The sequence below is a fragment of the Macaca nemestrina genome, chromosome 17 (assembly GCF_043159975.1).
Source record: "Macaca nemestrina isolate mMacNem1 chromosome 17, mMacNem.hap1, whole genome shotgun sequence".
Taxonomy (NCBI): Eukaryota; Metazoa; Chordata; class Mammalia; order Primates; family Cercopithecidae; genus Macaca; species Macaca nemestrina.
In genome coordinates this window covers 70,740,902-70,760,585 of record NC_092141.1, presented here as the reverse complement: position 1 = coordinate 70,760,585, position 19,684 = coordinate 70,740,902, and the positions used below count along the sequence as shown (strand labels likewise).

Below are 19,684 nucleotides of genomic sequence, written 5' to 3'. Positions count from 1 at the left end.
TGAATAACAATTATAGCCTCTTTACCTTAATAGAAACATGTTTCTTCTTATAGTTGTTTTTTACTATTTTACTCCTGAACATCCTTAGAATCTGCAAAAGATTTTTCTATAATAACTCCTTAGTGAGTGATAATAGGAACTCCAAGAATACTTAAAAGGGACTGCAAAATAGTTTGTGTATGTATTGTTTTAAACATTACAGTTATGAAGAAGGCAAAGAAAAATGGTAGTTAGCATGCCAGGTGAAGTAGGCCAAGACTAGAAGAGCCATAATAACCATAATAACCAAAGCAAGTTAAGGCAGTAGGTAGGCACATGATTTTAGTGCCCAAATAAGATTGCTGTCTCATCCTCTTCTGCCTCTGTTCTCCTCTTACCGTATTATAAGACATTCCCAGAAAAGTCACGCATGTAGGTCTGCATACGGTGTCAACTGCAAATATCAAACCAGGTAGTGAGTGCAGTGTACATAGTTCTTTGATAAATAAGGAAGGACAAGAATTGACTTAAGTTTTGTCCCTTGGATGAATGTAGTGATTCCAATTTGGAAAAGGTGGAGAAAGGCTTATGAAATTTTATTTTGAAGTGGTGGTACATTAGATGAAAATATTCAGTAGAAAGTTAGTCATAAAGGAAAAAATGTGAGCTGCTGATAGAAATAATAATTGAAGCTATTAAAATGACCAGGCTCTCCTAGGGAAAGAGAGAGTAGCTAAAGAGAACAGCGTAAACCTAATTTAAAAATAGTAGAAGGATAAAGGGCCAGCAAATGAAGTGGCAGGACAAATAATGTAATGTTTTGGAAGTAATGCCAAGTTTCAAAAAGTAGGGCATGATCAGTGATGTTGAATGCGGGAAAGGCTAAAATAAGGTTTTCATATCTGATGAGACAGTGATTATTAGTGATTATTTATAATATGCAGTTTGAGGATTGTGTACAGGATATCAGGGTAACAGTAAGTTTTGAAGAAAATTCTCTGGTAGCCAAAGGAGAGAAGCAGTGCACTGATATAATAGTCATAGATCATTTAAAGAAGCTAGACGGTGGAAATGAATAGAAATAAGGGAATAAATTAGAGAAGACTGAAGAGCCAAGCAAAGATTTTTTTTATCCAAGGGAACAGAGACCAATTAATGAAAGATTAGAAAAACTAAGCAATATTAAGTCTAAAGAACAATATCCTTAGATTTTGGAAAGTAATCGGATGGTTGTTTTTTAAAATCTACTCCTCTGAACTCCTCTAGAACTGCTACCAAGTGCCAAAGGAGTATAAAAGATTATTGTATCATTATTTTTTCTGTGTATAATGAGATAAATCATAAATCTTGAGAATTTAGCTCTCTTAAAATTTTTTAGTACTTAACCCCAAATAGAGAAGGTATGTAATAAATGGAGGATGGTCACAATGAGATGAAAAAAATAGCTTCTGGGGATTTTTAGCCTTTGAAACTAAAAGCAAAAGATAAAAAGATATTATAGAGGTAAAAATACTCTGAGGTTAAAATAAGGAAATAGACTAATGTTCATACTAATGTAACAATAATCAACAATAATGATATAAATAGTTTATCTTTAAGGTGACAGTATATTATGGCTGCGTGTATTGAGAAAATGTAGATGGGAGCGTTGTGGTGTCTTATCATTTACAGTGCAGCCCATAATTCACAAACCTTAGACTTTTTGTGTTTTACAGTCTGTTGCCAGAATCGGCCAAACTGGAACAAAGTCTGTCTTCTCACAGAGTGGAAATAGCCGAGAGGTAACTCCAATTCTTGCACAAACACAAAGTTCTGGTCCACAAACAAGGTATTTATCACTGTAATTATTCAACTTTTCTTGCCATAAAACTTGATTCTTTATATTTCTTCAATTTAGGCAGATAGTGACTCTCATGGATTCTAGAATAACTACTGTAAATTTTGAATATGTAAAATTTGAAACCTCTCACAACACTAGTGTAATTTTGAGTTGAGTTTTGTAATGCACAGAAGACAATGCTTAACTAAAGCAGTGTTTTAGTCTACTCTGATTGCCTCATGGATTTGTAATTTTCTTTTTTTTTTTTTTTTTTTTGAGACAGAGTCTCGCTCTGTCGCCCAGGCTGGAGTGCAGTGGCCGGATCTCAGCTCACTGTAAGCTCCGCCTCCCGGGTTCCCGCCATTTTCCTGCCTCAGCCTCCCGAGTAGCTGGGACTACAGGCGCCCGCCACCTCTCCCGGCTAGTTTTTTGTATTTTTTTAGTAGAGACGGGGTTTCACCGTGTTAGCCAGGATGGTCTCAATCTCCTGACCTCGTGACCCACCCGTCTCGGCCTCCCAGAGTGCTGGGATTACAGGCTTGAGCCACCGCGCCCGGCCTGTAATTTTCTTATGCATATGACCCTCTCTATAGTTTAGATACAGATAGGTTTCATACTCCCGTTCCCACATTACGCATGTCTATAAACAGATTATAAAAATAACAGACAAATAAACCTTTAAATAATAAATCCGTTTCCACACAGAAATGGTGTGAGATAGGATTTTCTTTTCCTTATTCAAGGACTCAGTAGATTATAGCTAACATTTTAAAAGAAAGATACAATTTTCTTTCTCCTTTCTAAAATTGTGAACATGTACCTAAATTTTAAAACAGACACAGGTTTGCATATGCCTCCTTGACTATCTAAAAGACCCCTATGTTCCTGTAATGCTCCCAGAGTGGTAAGTCTAATTCCCTTGAGTGCCGGCTTGCAGTGATTGCCTGAGACTCTGTCGTGAGAAGGAACTTGAAGCCTCCTGCAAAACAACATTATATGTAAAAATAATTTCTGATTTGTACATTTCACGTAGAGTCAAACAAATAGACTAACACTAATAAACATCAGCTATTTATTTATTTATTTATTTATTTATTTATTTTCGGAGATGGAGTTTCACTCTTGTTGCCCAGGCTGGAGTGCAATGGTGTGATCTTGGCCCAGCACAACCTCCGCCTCCCGGGTTCAAGCGATTCTCCTGCCTCAGCCTCCTGAGTAGCTGGGATTACAAGCATGCGTCACCACACCCAGCTAATTTTGTATTTTTAGTAAAGACAGGGTTTCTCCATGTTGGTCAGGCTGGTCTCAAACTCCCAACTCAGGTGATCCCCCCGCCTCAGCCTCCCAAAGTGCTGGGATTACAGACATGAGCCACCACGCCTGACCAACATCCACTCTTAATAATTTTGTATTCTTTGTATTGTTGATTCCATTTTATCTCCTTAATTGCCTATATTAGTTTTCTAGGGCTGCCATAATAAAGTACCACAACTTAGTGTCTTAAAACAACAGATACTTATTATCTTACAGTTGTAAAGCCATAAGTCTAAAGTCAAGGTGTTGGCAGAGTTGTACCCCTTCCAAAATCTCTAGACAAGGATTTTCCTTGCCTCGTCCAGCTTCTGATAACCCCAGGTGTTCTTTAGTATGTGACAGTATAACTCAGTATCTACCTCTGTCTTCACATGGTCATCTCACATGTGTGTTTCTCTATGTAAATTTCCCTCTTCTTGTAAAGACAACAGTTATATTGGATTAGGGTCAACCCAGATATCCACAGCTTAACTCAATGACATCTGCAAAAACCAGATTTCCAAATAAAATCACATTGACATGTACTGGGGCTTAGGGCTTCAACATATCTTTTGGGGAGGTACAATTCAATATTGCCCTTATTAGCAATTGCTCTTTATTTTGCCATTTTAGAGGTTGTTTGGAGTTTGTAGTATACATTTTAACTTACCAAGGTTTGCCTTCAAGTAATAGACCATTTCATGTATAGTATAGAATCTTAAAATAGTATTCTTTCATGCTCCTCTCTTAGTCTTTATGAGAGGGATAGTTGTAATATATTTAATTTCTGTGTATGTTATAAACCCCCAGTGCCTTATTGTGGTTGTGGTTTCTGCCTTAAACAGTCAGTTATCTTTTATAGAGTTTTTTTTGTTTTGTTTTTGTTTTTTAGACGGAGTTTCGCTCTGTCACCCAGGCTGTAGCACAATGGTGCAATCTTGGCTCACTGCAACCTCCACCCCCCCGGTTCAAGCAACTCTACTGCCTCAGCCTCCCATGTAGCTGGGATTACAGGCATGTGCCACCATGCCCAGCTAATTTTGTATTTTTAGTAGAGACAAGGTTTCACCATATTGGCCAGGCTGGCCTCGAACTCCTGACCTCAAGTGATCCACCCGCCTCGGCCTCCCAAAGTACTGAGATTACAGGTGTGAGCCACCACGCCCGGCTGAAATTTTTTTAAATGAGAAAAAGAAGTCTATTTTATATTTACAAACATAACTAATATTTCTGGTGGCCTTTACTTCTATAGATCCAGATTTCGATCTGAAACCATTTTCCTTCATGTTGAAGGACTTCTTTTTAACATTTCTTTTTTTTTTTTTTTTTTTTTTTTTTTTTTTTTAAGATGGAGTCTCACTCTGTCACCAGGCTGGAGTGCAGTGGCACAGTCTCAGCTCACTGCAACTTCTGCCTCCCGGATTAAAGCGATTCTCCTGCCTCAGCCTCCCAAGTAGCTGGGACTACAGGTGCATGCCATCATGCCCAGCTAATTTTTGTATTTTTAGTAGAGACAAGGTTTCACCATGTTGGCCAGGATGGTCCCGATCTCTTGACCTCGTGATCCTCCTGCGTTGGCCTCCCCAAGTGCTGGAATTTACAGTCATGAGCCATTGCACCTGGCCTTTTTACCATTTCTTATAGTACGAGTCAGCCGGTAATGAATTTCTTCAGCTTTTGTGGATAAGAAAAAAAGTTCTGATTTCATCTTTGTTTTTGAACAATATTTTTACCAGGTAAGAGTTACTTTTTTTTTTTGAAACAGAGTCTTGCTTGTTGCCTCGGCTGGAGTTCTGTGGCGCAATCTTGGCTCACTGCAACCTCTGCTCACCGAGTTCAAGCGATTCTCCTGCCATGGCCTCCCGAATAGCTGGGATTACAGGCATGCACTATCATGCTCAGCTAATTTTTGTATTTTTAGTAGAGATCAGGTTTCACCATGTTGGCCAGGCTAGTCTTGAATTCCTGACCTCAGGTGATCCACCCATCTCGGCCTCCCAAAGTGCTGAAATTACAGGCGTCAGCTGCCACACCTGGCCAAGAATTTCTAATTGACGATTTTTTTAGGGATGTTACTTTACTGGTTTTTTGGCTTATATTGTTTCTGACAAGAAATCTGCTGTCAATCTCATTTTTGTTCCTCTATATGTAGTAATATGTCTTTTCTCTGTTTCAAGGTGTTTTTTGTTTGTTTGTTTGTTTTTTTGAGAGGAAGTCTTGCTCTGTCGCCCAGGCTAGAGTGCAGTGGCCAGATCTCAGCTCACTGCAAGCTCCGCCTCCCGGGTTCACGCCATTCTCCTGCCTCAGCCTCCCGAGTAGCTAGGACCACAGGTGCCCGCCACCTCGCCCGGCTAGCTTTTTGTATTTTTTTTTTTTAGTAGAGACGGGGTTTCACCGTGTTAGCCAGGATGGTCTCGATCTCCTGACCTCGTGATCCACCCGTCTCGGCCTCCCAAAGTGCTGGAATAACAGGCTTGAGCCACCGCGCCTGGCCTCAAGGTTTTGTTTTTAATCGCTGATTTTAAGCAATTTGATTATGATGTGCTCTAGTGTAGTTTTCTTGTTTCGCGGCCTTTGGATTCATTGAGCTTCTTAGATCTGTGGGTTTATAGTTTTCATAACAGTTGGCTAAATTGGGGGCATTATTTCTTCAAATATTATGTCCATGTCTTATCTCTCCCTCTGGGACTCCAAGTACTTGTATATTAGATTGCTTGAAGTTGTCCCACAGCTCACTAATACTCTCTTCATTTTTGTTTCCAGTCTTTCTCCTCTCTGTGTTTCATTTTGGATAGTGTTTATTGCTGTGTCTTCAAATTAATCTTTCTTCAGCAGTGTCAGACCTGTTGTTAACCACATCCAATGTTGTTGGGTTTTTTGTTTTTGTTTTTGTTTCAGACATTCTCCTTTCATCTCTAGATTGATTTGGTTTTCTTTTTTCTTTGAGAAGAAGTCTTGCTCTGTTGCCCAGGCTGGAGTGCAATGGCATACATAGTCTGGCTCACTGCACCCTCTGCCTCCCGGATTCAAGCGATTCTCCTGCCTCAGCCTCCTGAGTAGCTGGGATTACAGGCATGTGCCACCATGCCCTGCTAATTTTTGTATTTTTAGTAGAGACAAGGTTTCACCATGTTGGTCAGGCTGATCTCAAACTCCTGACATCGTGATACACCCACCTTAGCCTCCCAAAGTGCTGGGATTACAGGTGTGAGCCACCGCGCCCAGCCTTTTTTTTTTTTTTTTTTTTTTGAGACAGGGTCTCACTGTTACCCAGGCTGGAGTGCAGTGAGACTACTATAGCTCACTGTAGCCTCAAACTCCTTGGCTCAAGTGATTCTCTTGCATTAGCCTCCTGAGTAGCTGGGACTACAGGCACATGCCACCACATGTGGCTAATTATTTTTATTTTTACTTTTTTGTAGAGACAAAGATAAGCTCTCTATGAGACAAGGTCTTGTTATGCTGTCCAGGCTGATCTTGACCTCCTGGCCTGAAACAGTCCTGGCTTGGCCTCCCAAAGTGCTGGGCTGACAGGCATGAGCCACCTCATCCAGCCTCCTCTATGTTTTTGAACGTATAGGATATATTTGTATTTTTTTAATGTTTTTGTCTACTAATTCTGTTACTTTGTTATTTCTAAGTGTTTCTTACATTACTTTTCCTCTTCATTGTAGATTTTATTTTCCTGCTACTTTGTATGCCTAGTATTTTTTAATTGGATGTCAGTTATTATAAATTTTACTTTTTTTCTTTGAGACGGGGTCTTTTACTCTGACGCCCAGGCTAGTGTACAGTGGTGTGATCATAGCTTAGTGCAGCCTCAAACCCCTGGGCCCAAGAGGTCCTCCCACTTCTGCTTTCCGAGTAGCTGGTACTATAGGCACATGCCACATGTGGCTAATTTTTTTTTAGTTTTGCAGAGGTGGGATTTTGCTGTGTTGCTCAGGCTGTTCTCAAACTCCTGGCCTCAAGCATTCCTCCCACCTCAGCCACCCGAGTTGTTGGGATTACAGGTGTGAGCCACCGTGCCTGGCTATAAGTTTTACATTGTTGATTACTGGATATTTTTGCATTCCTTTAGGTATTTTAAAGTTTTACTCTGAGATGCAGTAAAGTTGCTTGGAAACAGCTTGATCCCTTCAGGTCTTACCTTTTAAACTTTGTTCAGACAAAAGTAGCCTTAGTCTGGACTAACCTTGTCCAACCATTGAGGAAATGCCCTTTGAGTACTCTCCTCAAAAACCTGTTTAGTATGAGTTTCTTCACTCTGCCTATTGAAAGTATGAGCTATTCTCAGCTTGGAGTGAGATCCAGTAATTATTCTGTCTACTTCTTTTCAGTAATACTTCCCCCAGCTTTGGGTAGTTTCTTCACTATAGTACTATAATATAATTCTGATGCTAACTACCCAGACTTAGCACAGACACCACAGGTTAAGATCACTGACCCCAACAAGAACTGTCTGAACTGCCGAGTTGCAGGTTCTGGGTTCCCCAGGCCGCCCACATTTCTGACCAACTGGTTACAAATTTAAGAATTCCTACTCCCCTCTTACATTCAGTAATTTGCTAGAGCACCTCACAGAGTCCAGGGAAGTGCTATACTTAGGATTACAGTTTTATTATAGATGACACAATTAGGAGATCCGTAGGATTAGATATGGGAGGGTCTTGATACAGAGCTTTCATGTCTTCTTTGTGGACTTGCCCTCCCAGTACATCAGTATGTTTACAAACCAAGAATTTTAGCCAAGTTTTGGTGTTCAAAATTTGTATTAGGGTTTTTACATTATGTAGGCATGATTGATGGAATCATTGGCCACATGATTGAACTCAATTTCCTTCCCGGACAAGGTCAGGCTGGTGTTGCTGGCTCAAAGCCCCAGCCCTCTAATCACATAGTTGACTTTTTCTTTTTTGAGACAGAGTTTTCACTCTTGTCGCCCAGGCTGGAATGCAGAGGCACGATCTTGGCTCACTGCAACCTCCACCTCCCGGTTTCAAGTGATTCTCCTGCCTCAGCCTCCTGAGTGGCTGGGATTACAGGCCCCCGCCATCATGCCCAGCTAATTTTTGTATTTTTGGTAGAGATGGGGTTTCACCATGTTGGCCAGGATGATCTCGATCTCTTGACCTCATGATCCGCCTGCCTTGGCCTGCCAAAATGCTGGGATTACATGCGGGAGCCACAGTGCCGGCCACATGACTGACCTTTACAGCATGGCCAGCCCCCGTCCAGAAACTACCTAGGAGTTACTTCATTAGCATAAATTCAGGCAGGGTCCCAGGAGCTCGCAATGAATAACAAAGACTTCCCTGTCACTTGAGGAATTCCAAGAACTTAGTAGATCTCAGGAGCCTGGGGCGTGGACCAGACAGATTCTTTATTATATAACACTCAAACACCTACACTGAGCAGTTTCAACTGAAGAGTCCAGGGAAGCCCTCTGCAGATCTTTGTAGGTCCCCTCTTTGTAGCCCGTTCTTCTCTCTGGTGCTCTGCCTTCAAATTCTGGCTGCTTTGACTTTTCTCAAATCCTCAACATTTTCTTTTCAACACACTGGGACCACTGAGCTCTATTTGCATTCTTTTTTCCTGCACGGTGGCCCTAGAGCTGTCCTCAGAAATGTTTTGCCTATTGTCCAGTGTCTGAAAACCATTGTTCCATATATTTGGTTCAGTTTGTAGTTATCTGAAATGGGAGAATAAATGTATTCCATATTACTCTGTCATGACTGGCAGAAATCTGTTCTTTCTATTTAGAAAGTTCTTTTAGAGATTGTTAGAATGGCGTAGTACTTTTAGCTAAGTCATCCAAAAAAGGTTGTGTGTCATTTGCTCCACATAAAGTGAAGTCTGATTTTGAACTTTGGAAGCCTTTCATTATCAAACTCCTAGCTTATCAGATGCAGATTAAAAGGATTCATGTGTGTGTGTGAGACATAGACACATATGCATATATAGAGGTATGTATACATATTACATATGTACATATCGTAAAAGATGAAAATATATATCTCTTTTTATTTTCTGAAATTCTTTGACCCAGACTCAGGTAGCTAGTAGGATTTCCCATAAATTATAAAGTTTAGATACTTTAGTCCATAAGTTTACCCACAGTCAATTCTCGATTGTTTCAGATTTTAGGTTTGCTTGCTCCTAGGATTGAAATTCTCATATCTCAGGGTTTGCCTTTAAAGTGAAAATGTACAGAGGCTCCTTTTGCTTTAGACAGAATAAACCTTTGATGTAGTTGTTTGAATTTACAGGGAGATGACTTCTCAAATATCATTTTTTCTAGTGGTATTTGTTGACAGATACCCCACAATTAGACTGTTTGCCCAACTGTCTTTTCTTTTTTCTCTAATTTGTTGTAGTTGCAAATGAAGGGTAAAAATAATTGAGTTATAGATGTGCTTATCATTTATTGATCCAGAATTTTATGAGGATTATTTTTAGTTCAAATTAACAATTTCAGAGAGAGTGAAGATCTGTGCTGTAATCTTTACTATTTTGTAGTAACGAGTCATTTTATTTTTATTTATTTTTTATATGAAGGAAAGTTTATTAAGGAGTACTGACTTACGATCATAAGCTGAAGTCCCACAAGAGGCCGTCTGCAAGCTGAGAAACAGGAAAGCCAGTCTGAGTTCCTCATTTTTAAATACTGTGTTTTCATAGAGAAACCACGAAAAGAACTGATCAAATTCATCAACTTTAGAGTACTTACATAATTAATGTGTATTTTTTAAATATACCTGAATTGAAACAACGGTTAATGGTCATAAATCAAGTAAAATATTAATGTCTTCCTTTATAATTTTTTTTTAGTACAACACCTCAGGTATTGAGCCCCACAATTGCATCTCCCCCAAATGCACTGCCTCGAAGAAGTTCACGACTCTTTACTAGTGACAGCTCCACAACCAAGGTAATTTAAAGATTTCTGTATGTCACGTTTACTTAATGCTTCCCCTGCTGAAATTTCTGTTCATTGATGACTCCATTCCTAAAAAGTTAATAAAGAGACTATTTCAAGTTTAAGAATGTTTTAAGTTAGAGGGACATCTATAATTTTTGTGAAGTTAATTAGTCCTTTGGTAAATATTATATAATATTCTTTTTCAATTAAAAAATTTTTTTTCTCAAGTTAAAAATGACAGGAATAATCTTGAAATGGCAAAATTATAGTAGTGGACAACAGATCAGTGGTTATTAAGAGTTAAGCCTCTAGGAAGGATGTTACTATTAAATCAGGGCACAAAAGAATTTTGTTGTGGTGGTACAACTGTGCTGTATCCTGATTGTGGTGGTTGATTACACAGATCCATTCACATGATAAAATTTTATAGAACTATGCACACAAACACACGGTTTTATGTAAAAACTGATGAAATCCATATAAGGTCTTTAGTTGATAGTATTGTACTAATTTCAGTTTCCTGGATATGATGATATACTATGGTTATGTCAGATGTTATTATTTGCGGAAGAGTGAGTCTAAAATTATTTGAAAATAAAAGTTAAAAAAAACTGGAGACCTGGCAGATGCAGTGGCTCATGCCTGTATTCTTACCACTGTGGGAGACCAAAGTGGGCCGGTCAATTGAGGTTAGGACTTCGAGACCAGCCTGGTCAACATAGCAAGACCCCATCTCTAAAAAAAAAAATGAGCTGGGATGGTGGTACTCTTTGATTCCAGCTGCTTGGGAGGCTGTGGTGGGAGGATCACTTGAGTCTGGGGAAGTCAAGGCTGTGGTGAGCTCTGATTACATCATTACACTCCAGCCTGGGCAACAGAATAAGACCCTGTCTCAAAAAACAAAACAAAGGCCAGGTGTGGTGGCTTATGCCTATAATCCCAGTTACTCGGGAGGCTGAAGCAGTAAAATCACTTGAACCCGGGAGGCAGAGGTTGGGTTGCAGTGAGCCAAGAATTACATCTACTTATTTTCTTACTTTTAAATAATAAATGAGAGTTTGATATACTTTCACAAGAGGGCTACACTTAATGCTGACACACCTTAATCACTATCAGTTAATGTAATTTATGTTCAGAATTACTGTGTTTAAAATTAAATGACTTTGAAGACCTTTGTTTTTATAAACTCTTCTGAAAAAAATATAGAATTAATCAAGATTGTACATTTATTTTATATCTAATACTGGAGAAAGGGCTGAGGAGAATTCTAAAATACATGAGTATAACAAGTGTGAAATTTCCCCCCTTTTACAGGAGAATAGCAAAAAATTAAAAATGAAGTTTCCACCTAAAATCCCAAACAGAAAAACAAAAAGTAAAACTAACAAAGGAGGAATAACTCAACCTAACATAAATGATAGCCTGGAAATTACAAAATTAGACTCTTCCATCATTTCAGAAGGGAAAATATCCACAATCACACCTCAGATTCAGGCTTTTAATCTACAAAAAGCAGCAGCAGGTCTGTTTTAAATGCTTAATATTATCTTTATATTTTATTATGTACTTATTTTAAGTAAATTTATTTATGTTCATTACAGTACCTTCATTGTTTTCTATATAGATGTTAGAATTTTTAATAGATTAGTTTGTAATTACCTTTTCTAGAGAACCAAACTGTTTTATTGCATTTTTTCCTTTGTTTACTATATTATTTTCTCCTAGAAGGTTTGATGAGCCTTCTTCGTGAAATGGGGAAAGGTTATTTAGCTTTGTGTTCATACAACTGCAAAGAAGCTATAAATATTTTGAGCCATCTACCTTCTCACCACTACAATACTGGTTGGGTACTGTGCCAGATTGGAAGGGCCTATTTTGAACTTTCAGAGTACATGCAAGTAAGTATAGAAAATGGTTATATGTGCCTTTCTAGGGATAATTTCAATTTCATTAAAATAAATTCCCATGCTTGAGAAGGCTAGATCTAAAAGATCAGTATTTATTATATAATGTCTATATATTTATTTTGTCAGTATTTATAATGTATAGATACAGTTCTTTCTTGTGTTACTTGTGTTAAGGAGTAATTTAAATTCTTTGCAACTTCTCGGAATAGGTTTGTCATCTAGACATTCTTACGTAGACGTAGACTGTATCCTATTCAGTTGTATCTGAAAATACATATTTACCATGTAATAGGATTTATATTTTTTCTACAATATACAGAGTTAATTACTGGGATGAATTTTTGACATTAAATATGTTTTATAAACTTGAAGAATGCTATGAAGAAAATTGTGTTTGAGGACACAATGTCCTTATTACAAGGCTTTTACTCTTTGGATTTTAATTAAATTTGTTGCTTAAGTTATCTGTCTATACCAGAAAAGGAGAGAATGATTAACCTAAAGTCAAAGAAAATTCTAATTCCCAATTTAAATTACCCCTCAGTTCTTCCCAAAGCATTTTCTCCACCCCCAACTTAAAAAAAGAAACCTTTTAGAAACCTATATATTAATAAAATATTTCTAATATGGATTAAAGTTCATATGATTCGTTTTTTGCTTAATTTGCTTTCAGTTCATTTATTCAGTATATATTTCTGTGCATAAGATATCCTGGACTCTCTTCTAGACTCTGTATTACAGCTAGTCAGACAATTTCTTGCCTCTGTGGAGCTTACATTCTAGCAACAGACAAATTGTAAGCCAATAAATGTATAAGAACAAGTAGCAATAAGTCATGAAGAAAAATGAAGCATGGTGAGGAAACTGGGGGACAATGAAATATGGTGTTTTTGTTTTGCTTTGTTTTTGTTTTTATGCCCTCAGAGGGAAGGTTACTCTTCCCTTCATGATCCATGCAAAGATCTAGAGGAAAGGTGTTCTTTGCCACAGAAAATAGATACAGAGGATACCTATTCATATAACTTAATTTTGAATAGTACAGAAAAGAGAGTTGAAGACAGAAAGTCTTATTCATTACTAGAAAACCCTATGGTCCTTTATTGGTATGTAGCATATACACAGACAGACAAGAGCTGTGTTTGGAAAAGCCCTTTAAAAAATTATTTCTAATTTATTGTTTCACAGCTACTTTAACATAAATGAATTTTATTGTTTCCCCTAGTTACAGTGGTGACCTAAATATTTAACTAAAGAAAGCCTGTGTTTCAACTTAATTTCATGAGTTTTTTCCCATTTTTCTTTTTGTCAATGCCATAATCATTTTTCAAAGGAAGCAACAGATTCTGAAAACTTTGAAACCGTATATTTGGCTGATAGGTCTTTTATCTTGTTACCATGCCTACATGAAAATCTTGGCCAGAGGTGATGGCTCAGGCCTATAATACCAGCACTTTGGGTGGCCAAGGAAGGGGGATCACTTGAGCTCAGGAATTGGAGACCAACCTGGCCAATATGGTGAGACCCTGTCTCTACAAAAAATGAAAAAATTAGCTGGGTGTGGTAGCACTTACCTGTGGTCCCAGCTACTTGGGAGGCTGAAGTGGGAGGATCACTTGAGCCCTGCAGGTCAAGGCTGCACACTTACCTTTACAACTTTTAAGAGATTGCAAGGAAGTTACAAATCATTAAGCTATTCTCAGATATCATATGGCCACTTCTTGGCATTAAGCACTCAGTTTTAAAATGCTCTTATTTTCTGTCATATTCATTTCTTTAAGAACAGTCCAGATATTCCTTATTCTAAACTAAACTGTGAGAATTTGTTTTCCTTTCTTTTTTTTTAGTACCTAAACCTTTTCTGGCAGCTGAGAATTTTGAACTTGGTAAATTGATAAACTAGGAAACTGATTTTATATAACCTAAATCCTCAAACTTTAGAGGGAGAGAAACACAGTTCTGGGAGCTGTGAATGTGATGAGGAAAAAAATGATCAGGCAGCTGAGGAGAGACCCTGAAGTCAAGAGAGTGCTGCAAAGGAAAGGGTAATTAATAGGTAGGGCCTATAATTCCTAGCAGACACAATATTGGTGTGTGTATTCAGGCCTCAATAGGATTGATAACCATAGGATTGATAGCCATCTTAACCTGTTTTTTCCCTCTAAATTTTCTAGCACAACCTCTCAATAAAAAATAGTTCAGGCCGGGCGCGGTGGCTCAAGCCTGTAATCCCAGCACTTTGGGAGGCCGAGGCGGGCGGATCACAAGGTCAGGAGATCGAGACCACAGTGAAACCCCGTCTCTACTAAAAATACAAAAAAATTAGCCGGGCGCGGTGGCGGGCGCCTGTAGTCCCAGCTACTCAGGAGGCTGAGGCAGGAGAATGGCGGGAACCCGGGAGGCGGAGCTTGCAGTGAGCCGAGATCGCGCCACTGCACTCCAGCCTGGGCAACAGCGTGAGACTCCGTCTCAAAAAAAAAAAAAAAAAAAAATAGTTCAAAAAAATCACTTGGAAATGTGGTTTTTGAGAAGGAAATGTTGACTTTTCTTTTGAATTGTAGCTTTGTATAGATTTCTCTTCTGTCTTTTTGGTAGAAACTCAAATTTCCCTTTCAAAGTTCATGTTTTTACCATGACTTGTGTATAAATACTAGGTTGACTGTCAATATGGTTACATCAGTATTTGACCTGCCGTAGTAGATTGCTCAATTTGTCCTTGTGTTAATACTCATTCACATAAAAACCACAATACAAGGCAGCATTTAGATCCTGTGAAGATAATGACAAGGGCTTTCCCTGTGTATATATATATAAGTTGTATCAACTTATTTTCTCTTACTATTTTTTTTTTATTTCAGGCTGAAAGAATATTCTCAGAGGTTAGAAGGATTGAGAATTACAGAGTTGAAGGCATGGAAATCTACTCTACAACACTTTGGCATCTTCAAAAAGATGTTGCTCTTTCAGTTCTGTCAAAAGACTTAACAGACATGGATAAAAATTCGCCAGAGGTATGTTAACCAAAATACTTTGCTTATATAGTTACCTTTTTGATCACCCTCAACAGATAGAGATGAACCAAACAATTCAAACACCATTCAGTGTCACCCACAAGTATTTCTTTTTTTTCTCTCTATCTAGTCAGGGACTCAGAGAGGAAGAGACAGTCCTAGAATGTGTGGTGCAGATTCACAAATAGAAAAATCACAAAGCAGATGTTTCATTCAGGATTTATCAAGATTTGACTACGTTAAGTTAGCTGTTGTCACCAAGATTAGAGTTCATCGAGCAGAAGTTACATAGATTGAAAAACTTAATAATTTTAAATTAAAATAAATTAGTATTGTCATTGTAAGACATAGGTGCAATTAATTTACATGCTCTAATCTTGTAAGTTTGTATTTCATTGCATTTCAAAAATATTTAATAATACTTTTGTAACATATCTAAGCTTAGAATTAAATACAGTCAATTCTCATTATTTGCGGTAATTCTGTAGTCAACATGAACACCGAGTTAGTGCTACTGAACCAATGTTCCTAGGAGTGATGGAGGGTTTGAAACAGAGATAGATTGTGGATTATAATCTTGAACCCTAAAAACGACTCATCCTGGTAGATCCTATTTTCTTTACAAAAGAGAGAATGCTGCTGGGCGTGGTGGCTGACACCTATAATCCCAGCACTTCGGGAGGCTGAGGCAGGCGGACTCTTTGAGGTCAGGAGTTCCAAGACCAGCCTGGGCAACATGGCAAAACCCTTCTCCAGAAAAAATACAAAAATTAGCCAGGTGTGGTGGCTGGCGCCTGTGGTCCCAGCTGCTCGGGAGGCTGAGACAGGAGGATCAGTTGAGCCTAGGTGGCGGAGGTTGCATTGAGCCACGATCACACCACTGCCCTTCAGCCTGGGCAACAGAGCAAGACCAGATCTCAAAAAAAAAAAAAAAGAGAGAGAGAGAGAGAATGAGGTTCAGAGGTGACTTGCCTGAAGCCACCCTACTTAAAAGTGCCAGCATTGGGATTCAAATTCTGTCCAGCTGTCACCAGAGCCAAAGCTTCTTGCACTACACTAAACTACCCCACAGAGTTTCTGTCCCCTGGTCATCTCTGCATGAGAGCTAAAACAAGAAGGTAGAGTCACATTGTTCAACCTCAAATGAGAACATACCTTTTGATGACCATGAAAGCACTACGAGTATCGATTTTGGTTTTATAAATAAATTTTGGCAATCAGACAAATTCACAAATATGGAATCTGTGAATAATTAGAATTGACTATCTACTGAAGCTCTATTTTTATCTTTCTGTTCTAAGTTGAGGCATGATTTCAGTCATAGATTTGGTTTTAGAAAAAAATAAAATTTTAATTCTGTTTGGTTTTTGTTCCCATTTTTTTAAGGCCTGGTGTGCTGCAGGGAACTGTTTCAGTCTGCAACGGGAACATGATATTGCAATTAAATTCTTCCAGAGAGCTATCCAAGTTGATCCAAATTATGCTTATGCCTATACTCTGTTAGGGCATGAGTTTGTCTTAACTGAAGAATTGGACAAAGCATTAGCTTGTTTTCGAAATGCTATCAGAGTCAATCCTAGACATTATAATGCATGGTAAGTGCTAATGAAGTGCAAAGACAAAGTCTTACTGATGGTGCTGGCACTCACTAATTTTTCTTTTTAGATAGCGCTTTATTGTCGTGAATTTGGTTACTAATACTTAGGGATGGGGCATACTGGTCAATAACTTCTCACTAAAATGTTTTCTTGTGAAATGTATGTCTTTATCAAACTCTTAAATTAACTAATGATAATAGAATACCAGATCCTTATACTCAACAGTTTCAGCCTTCTACCAAACTTTTGCAGATACTGTAGTTGTTTTTTGTTTGTTTGTTTGTTTAATTTTGTTACTTGATTTGTTACTCTTATAACACCAAAATGGTGATTGGGACAAAAAGTGCTTGGGAAATTGGAAAGGAATAGCATAATTCACTTATTGGATAATAGAAAAAAACATTGAAAACATTCACTAGTTGCTGCTTTCTGACAGTGTTCCAGTTTATTGAGTTACTATTAAGAACTTAGTGTACCCTTTTATTTAGCAGTGTCTCTATTTTACTTTTTTGTGCTTGTGTATAAGTAGACACATAGGAAATTACTACCTAGGTCATATTATTATCAGCTGAATAAGATATGAAAAAGTTTGGTCCTATTTCTGCCTCAACACCATACTTACTGTTGGCATTTATTGTATTTTTCTGGACTGACTGAATAGTTTAAATATCAAGAGAAAGTATAATTCTGAAGTCATAATTTTTGGTCTTTTTTTGTCATATATGGTTATCTTTGGAGTTAATTATAGCAGTTGAGTTTTTCATTCGATTTGCTTCTAAATCTGAAGCATTATATTACTAAAACATTTTTTGATTTGTGAATATGTTGTTTAATGGGTTATATCTCATTTTACAGTAGTAGTTACATTGCCTGAAAGATGACCAAAAAAATAGTGCTAGCTTTTGCTGACCAATGTAACAATCAACTTGCCAATACTGCCTTCTCTTCCAATAGATACGTTCTCTGTAATATTTTAAGAACTCAGTTCTTAATAAGACTTGTGTTGTTTTTTATTTTTTCCTATGTCTGGTTGATCCTTGTGTTGTTTTTTTAAATGTGTATGGTCTGTTCAGCTGTTTTGCAGTAGTCACATTCTTAAAAAACTTAATCATATCAAAAATTGTGTTTAAAGGAGGATTATTCAGATTCGCAAGCTTTTACTGGGAGGAGTTTAAATGCTGACATATTTAGGTAACTCTAAATACTGAGCAACTTTATTCTAACTACAAAATAGCCTTTCTTTTGTTTTCACTTTCACTATCATTAGCATAGTGTTTAATACCTTTTCTTCATCTATAACACAATTATAATGATATATAAAGCCACTCAAATAAAGCAGATATGTTGTGCTTTTTTCTTATTCATTTGGTGCTTATTCCCCTTCATCATCATCATCATCATCATCTAGTTATGGCCGTGAGAAGTCTCTGTAACATAAACCATCCACGCTATGTTCATTTGACATTTTGAAAATTCAGGAGAAATACCTGCGTATTAACCTAATACACTATTACATAGCCTTTAAAAATTGTAATTTCGAGGTCTATAAGTATAGGAACATGCTTTTGATAACAGTAAGTGGGGGAGAAGGAAGCCAAACATGACACTATGTATGCTGTAATTATAATAATATAAAACAGAATGTGGAAATAGCGTTGTTAGGAGTTCAGCCTTTAGAATCATTAAGGAAGAACCTGGTTAGAATCTTTATTAGCTGTATAACTTTAAGGAAGTTATTTAACTTCTCTAAGTTTCAGTTTCCTTATTCGAAATAAGGATGATGATGGTACCTATGATTCCTCCAGGGATTAAATGAGATAATTTAGTAATGGTCTTGTCACACATGTAATAACTACTCAGTAAAAATTAGCTGTTAAATCTAGAATATGGCAGGTATGGTGGCTCATACCTGTAAGCCCAGCACTTTGGGAAGCTGAAGCGGGAAGATTACTTGAGACCAGGAGTTCGAGACCAGCCTGGTCAACATAGCAAGACCCCTTCCCTAATAACAACAACAACAACAACAAAATTAAGGCTGGGCGTGGTGGCTCATGCTTTTAATCCCAGCACTTTGGGAGGCCGAGTCAGGTGAATCATGAGTTCAAGAGATCAAGACCATCCTGGCCAACATGGTGAAACCCCGCCTCTACTAAAAATACAAAAATTAGCTGGGTGTGATGGTACATGCCTGTAGTCCCAGCTGCTCAGGAGGCTGAGGCAAGAGAATTGCTTGAACCTGGGAGGTAGAGGTTGCAGTGAGCCGAGATTGTGCCACTGCACTCCAGTATGGTGACAGAGTAAGACTCCATCTCAAAAAAAAAAAAAACAAAAAAAAAAACAGTCAGACATGGTGGTGTATGCCTGTAGTCCTAACTACTCAGGAGGCTGAGATGGGAGGATTGCATGAGCCTAAGAGTTCAAGGTTACCTACAGTGAGCTATGATCATGCCATTGCACTCCAGCCTGGGCGACAGAGCAAGATGCTGAATTAAAAACAAAAAAAAACTGTATGGGTTTAGGGGTGTGGTTTCTTTTTTCCTTATTATCATAGTTTGATTTGATTTGATTTGATTGTTTTTGCTTGTAAAAGTGACTCTTTAAACTGTTTTAATGGTCTGGGCATGGTGGTTCATGCCTGTAATCCTAGCGTTTGGGAGGTCAAGGTGAGAGGGCTGTTTGAGGCTGACTTTGAAACCAGCCTGGTCAACATAGTGAGACCTTGTCTCCACAAAAAATTAAAAATATGTTAATATAAGAAGGCTGGGGGCGGTAACTCACACCTGTAATCCCAGCACTTTGGTAGGCTGGGACAAGTAGATCACTTAAGGCCAGGAGTTTAAGACCAGTCTGGCCAACATGGTGAAACCTGGTGTCTACTAAAAATACAAGAAAATTAGCTGGGCATGGTGACACATGCCTGTAATCCCAGCTACTTGGGAGGCTGAGGCACGAAAATCACTTGAACCCAGGAGGCAGAGGTTGCAGTGAACTGAGATTGCACCACTGCCCTCCAACCTGGGTGACAAAGCAAGACTGTCTCAAAAAAGAAAAAATATAGGCCAGGCATGGTGGCTCACACCTGTAATCCCAACAGTTTGGGAGGCCGAGGCCGAGGTGGGCGGATCACCTGAGGTCAGGAGTTCGAGACCAGCCTGACG

At 38.3% G+C, this 19,684-nt stretch overlaps 1 protein-coding gene across 9 annotated transcripts in view; it reads left to right on the top strand.

Moving 5' to 3' along the window:
• LOC105483066 (cell division cycle 27) overlaps positions 1 to 19,684 on the top strand; it is a 65,563-nt gene that overhangs the window by 31,993 nt on the left and 13,886 nt on the right. For 3 of the 9 annotated variants that reach the window (XR_011615925.1, XM_011743659.3, XM_011743655.3), the window contains 6 exons: positions 1,677 to 1,807; positions 9,923 to 10,022; positions 11,328 to 11,535; positions 11,739 to 11,911; positions 14,776 to 14,928; positions 16,315 to 16,523. Coding sequence is in view for 8 of the 9 variants with exons in the window: in XM_011743659.3 (XP_011741961.2) it covers positions 1,677 to 1,807; positions 9,923 to 10,022; positions 11,328 to 11,535; positions 11,739 to 11,911; positions 14,776 to 14,928; positions 16,315 to 16,523 (974 nt within the window). In the remaining variant the exon portion in view is untranslated. The remainder of the gene's footprint in view (positions 1 to 1,676; positions 1,808 to 9,922; positions 10,023 to 11,327; positions 11,536 to 11,738; positions 11,912 to 14,775; positions 14,929 to 16,314; positions 16,524 to 19,684) is intronic. The other 6 variants (XM_011743660.3, XM_011743657.3, XM_024793218.2 and 3 more) reach the window with 3 other exon arrangements.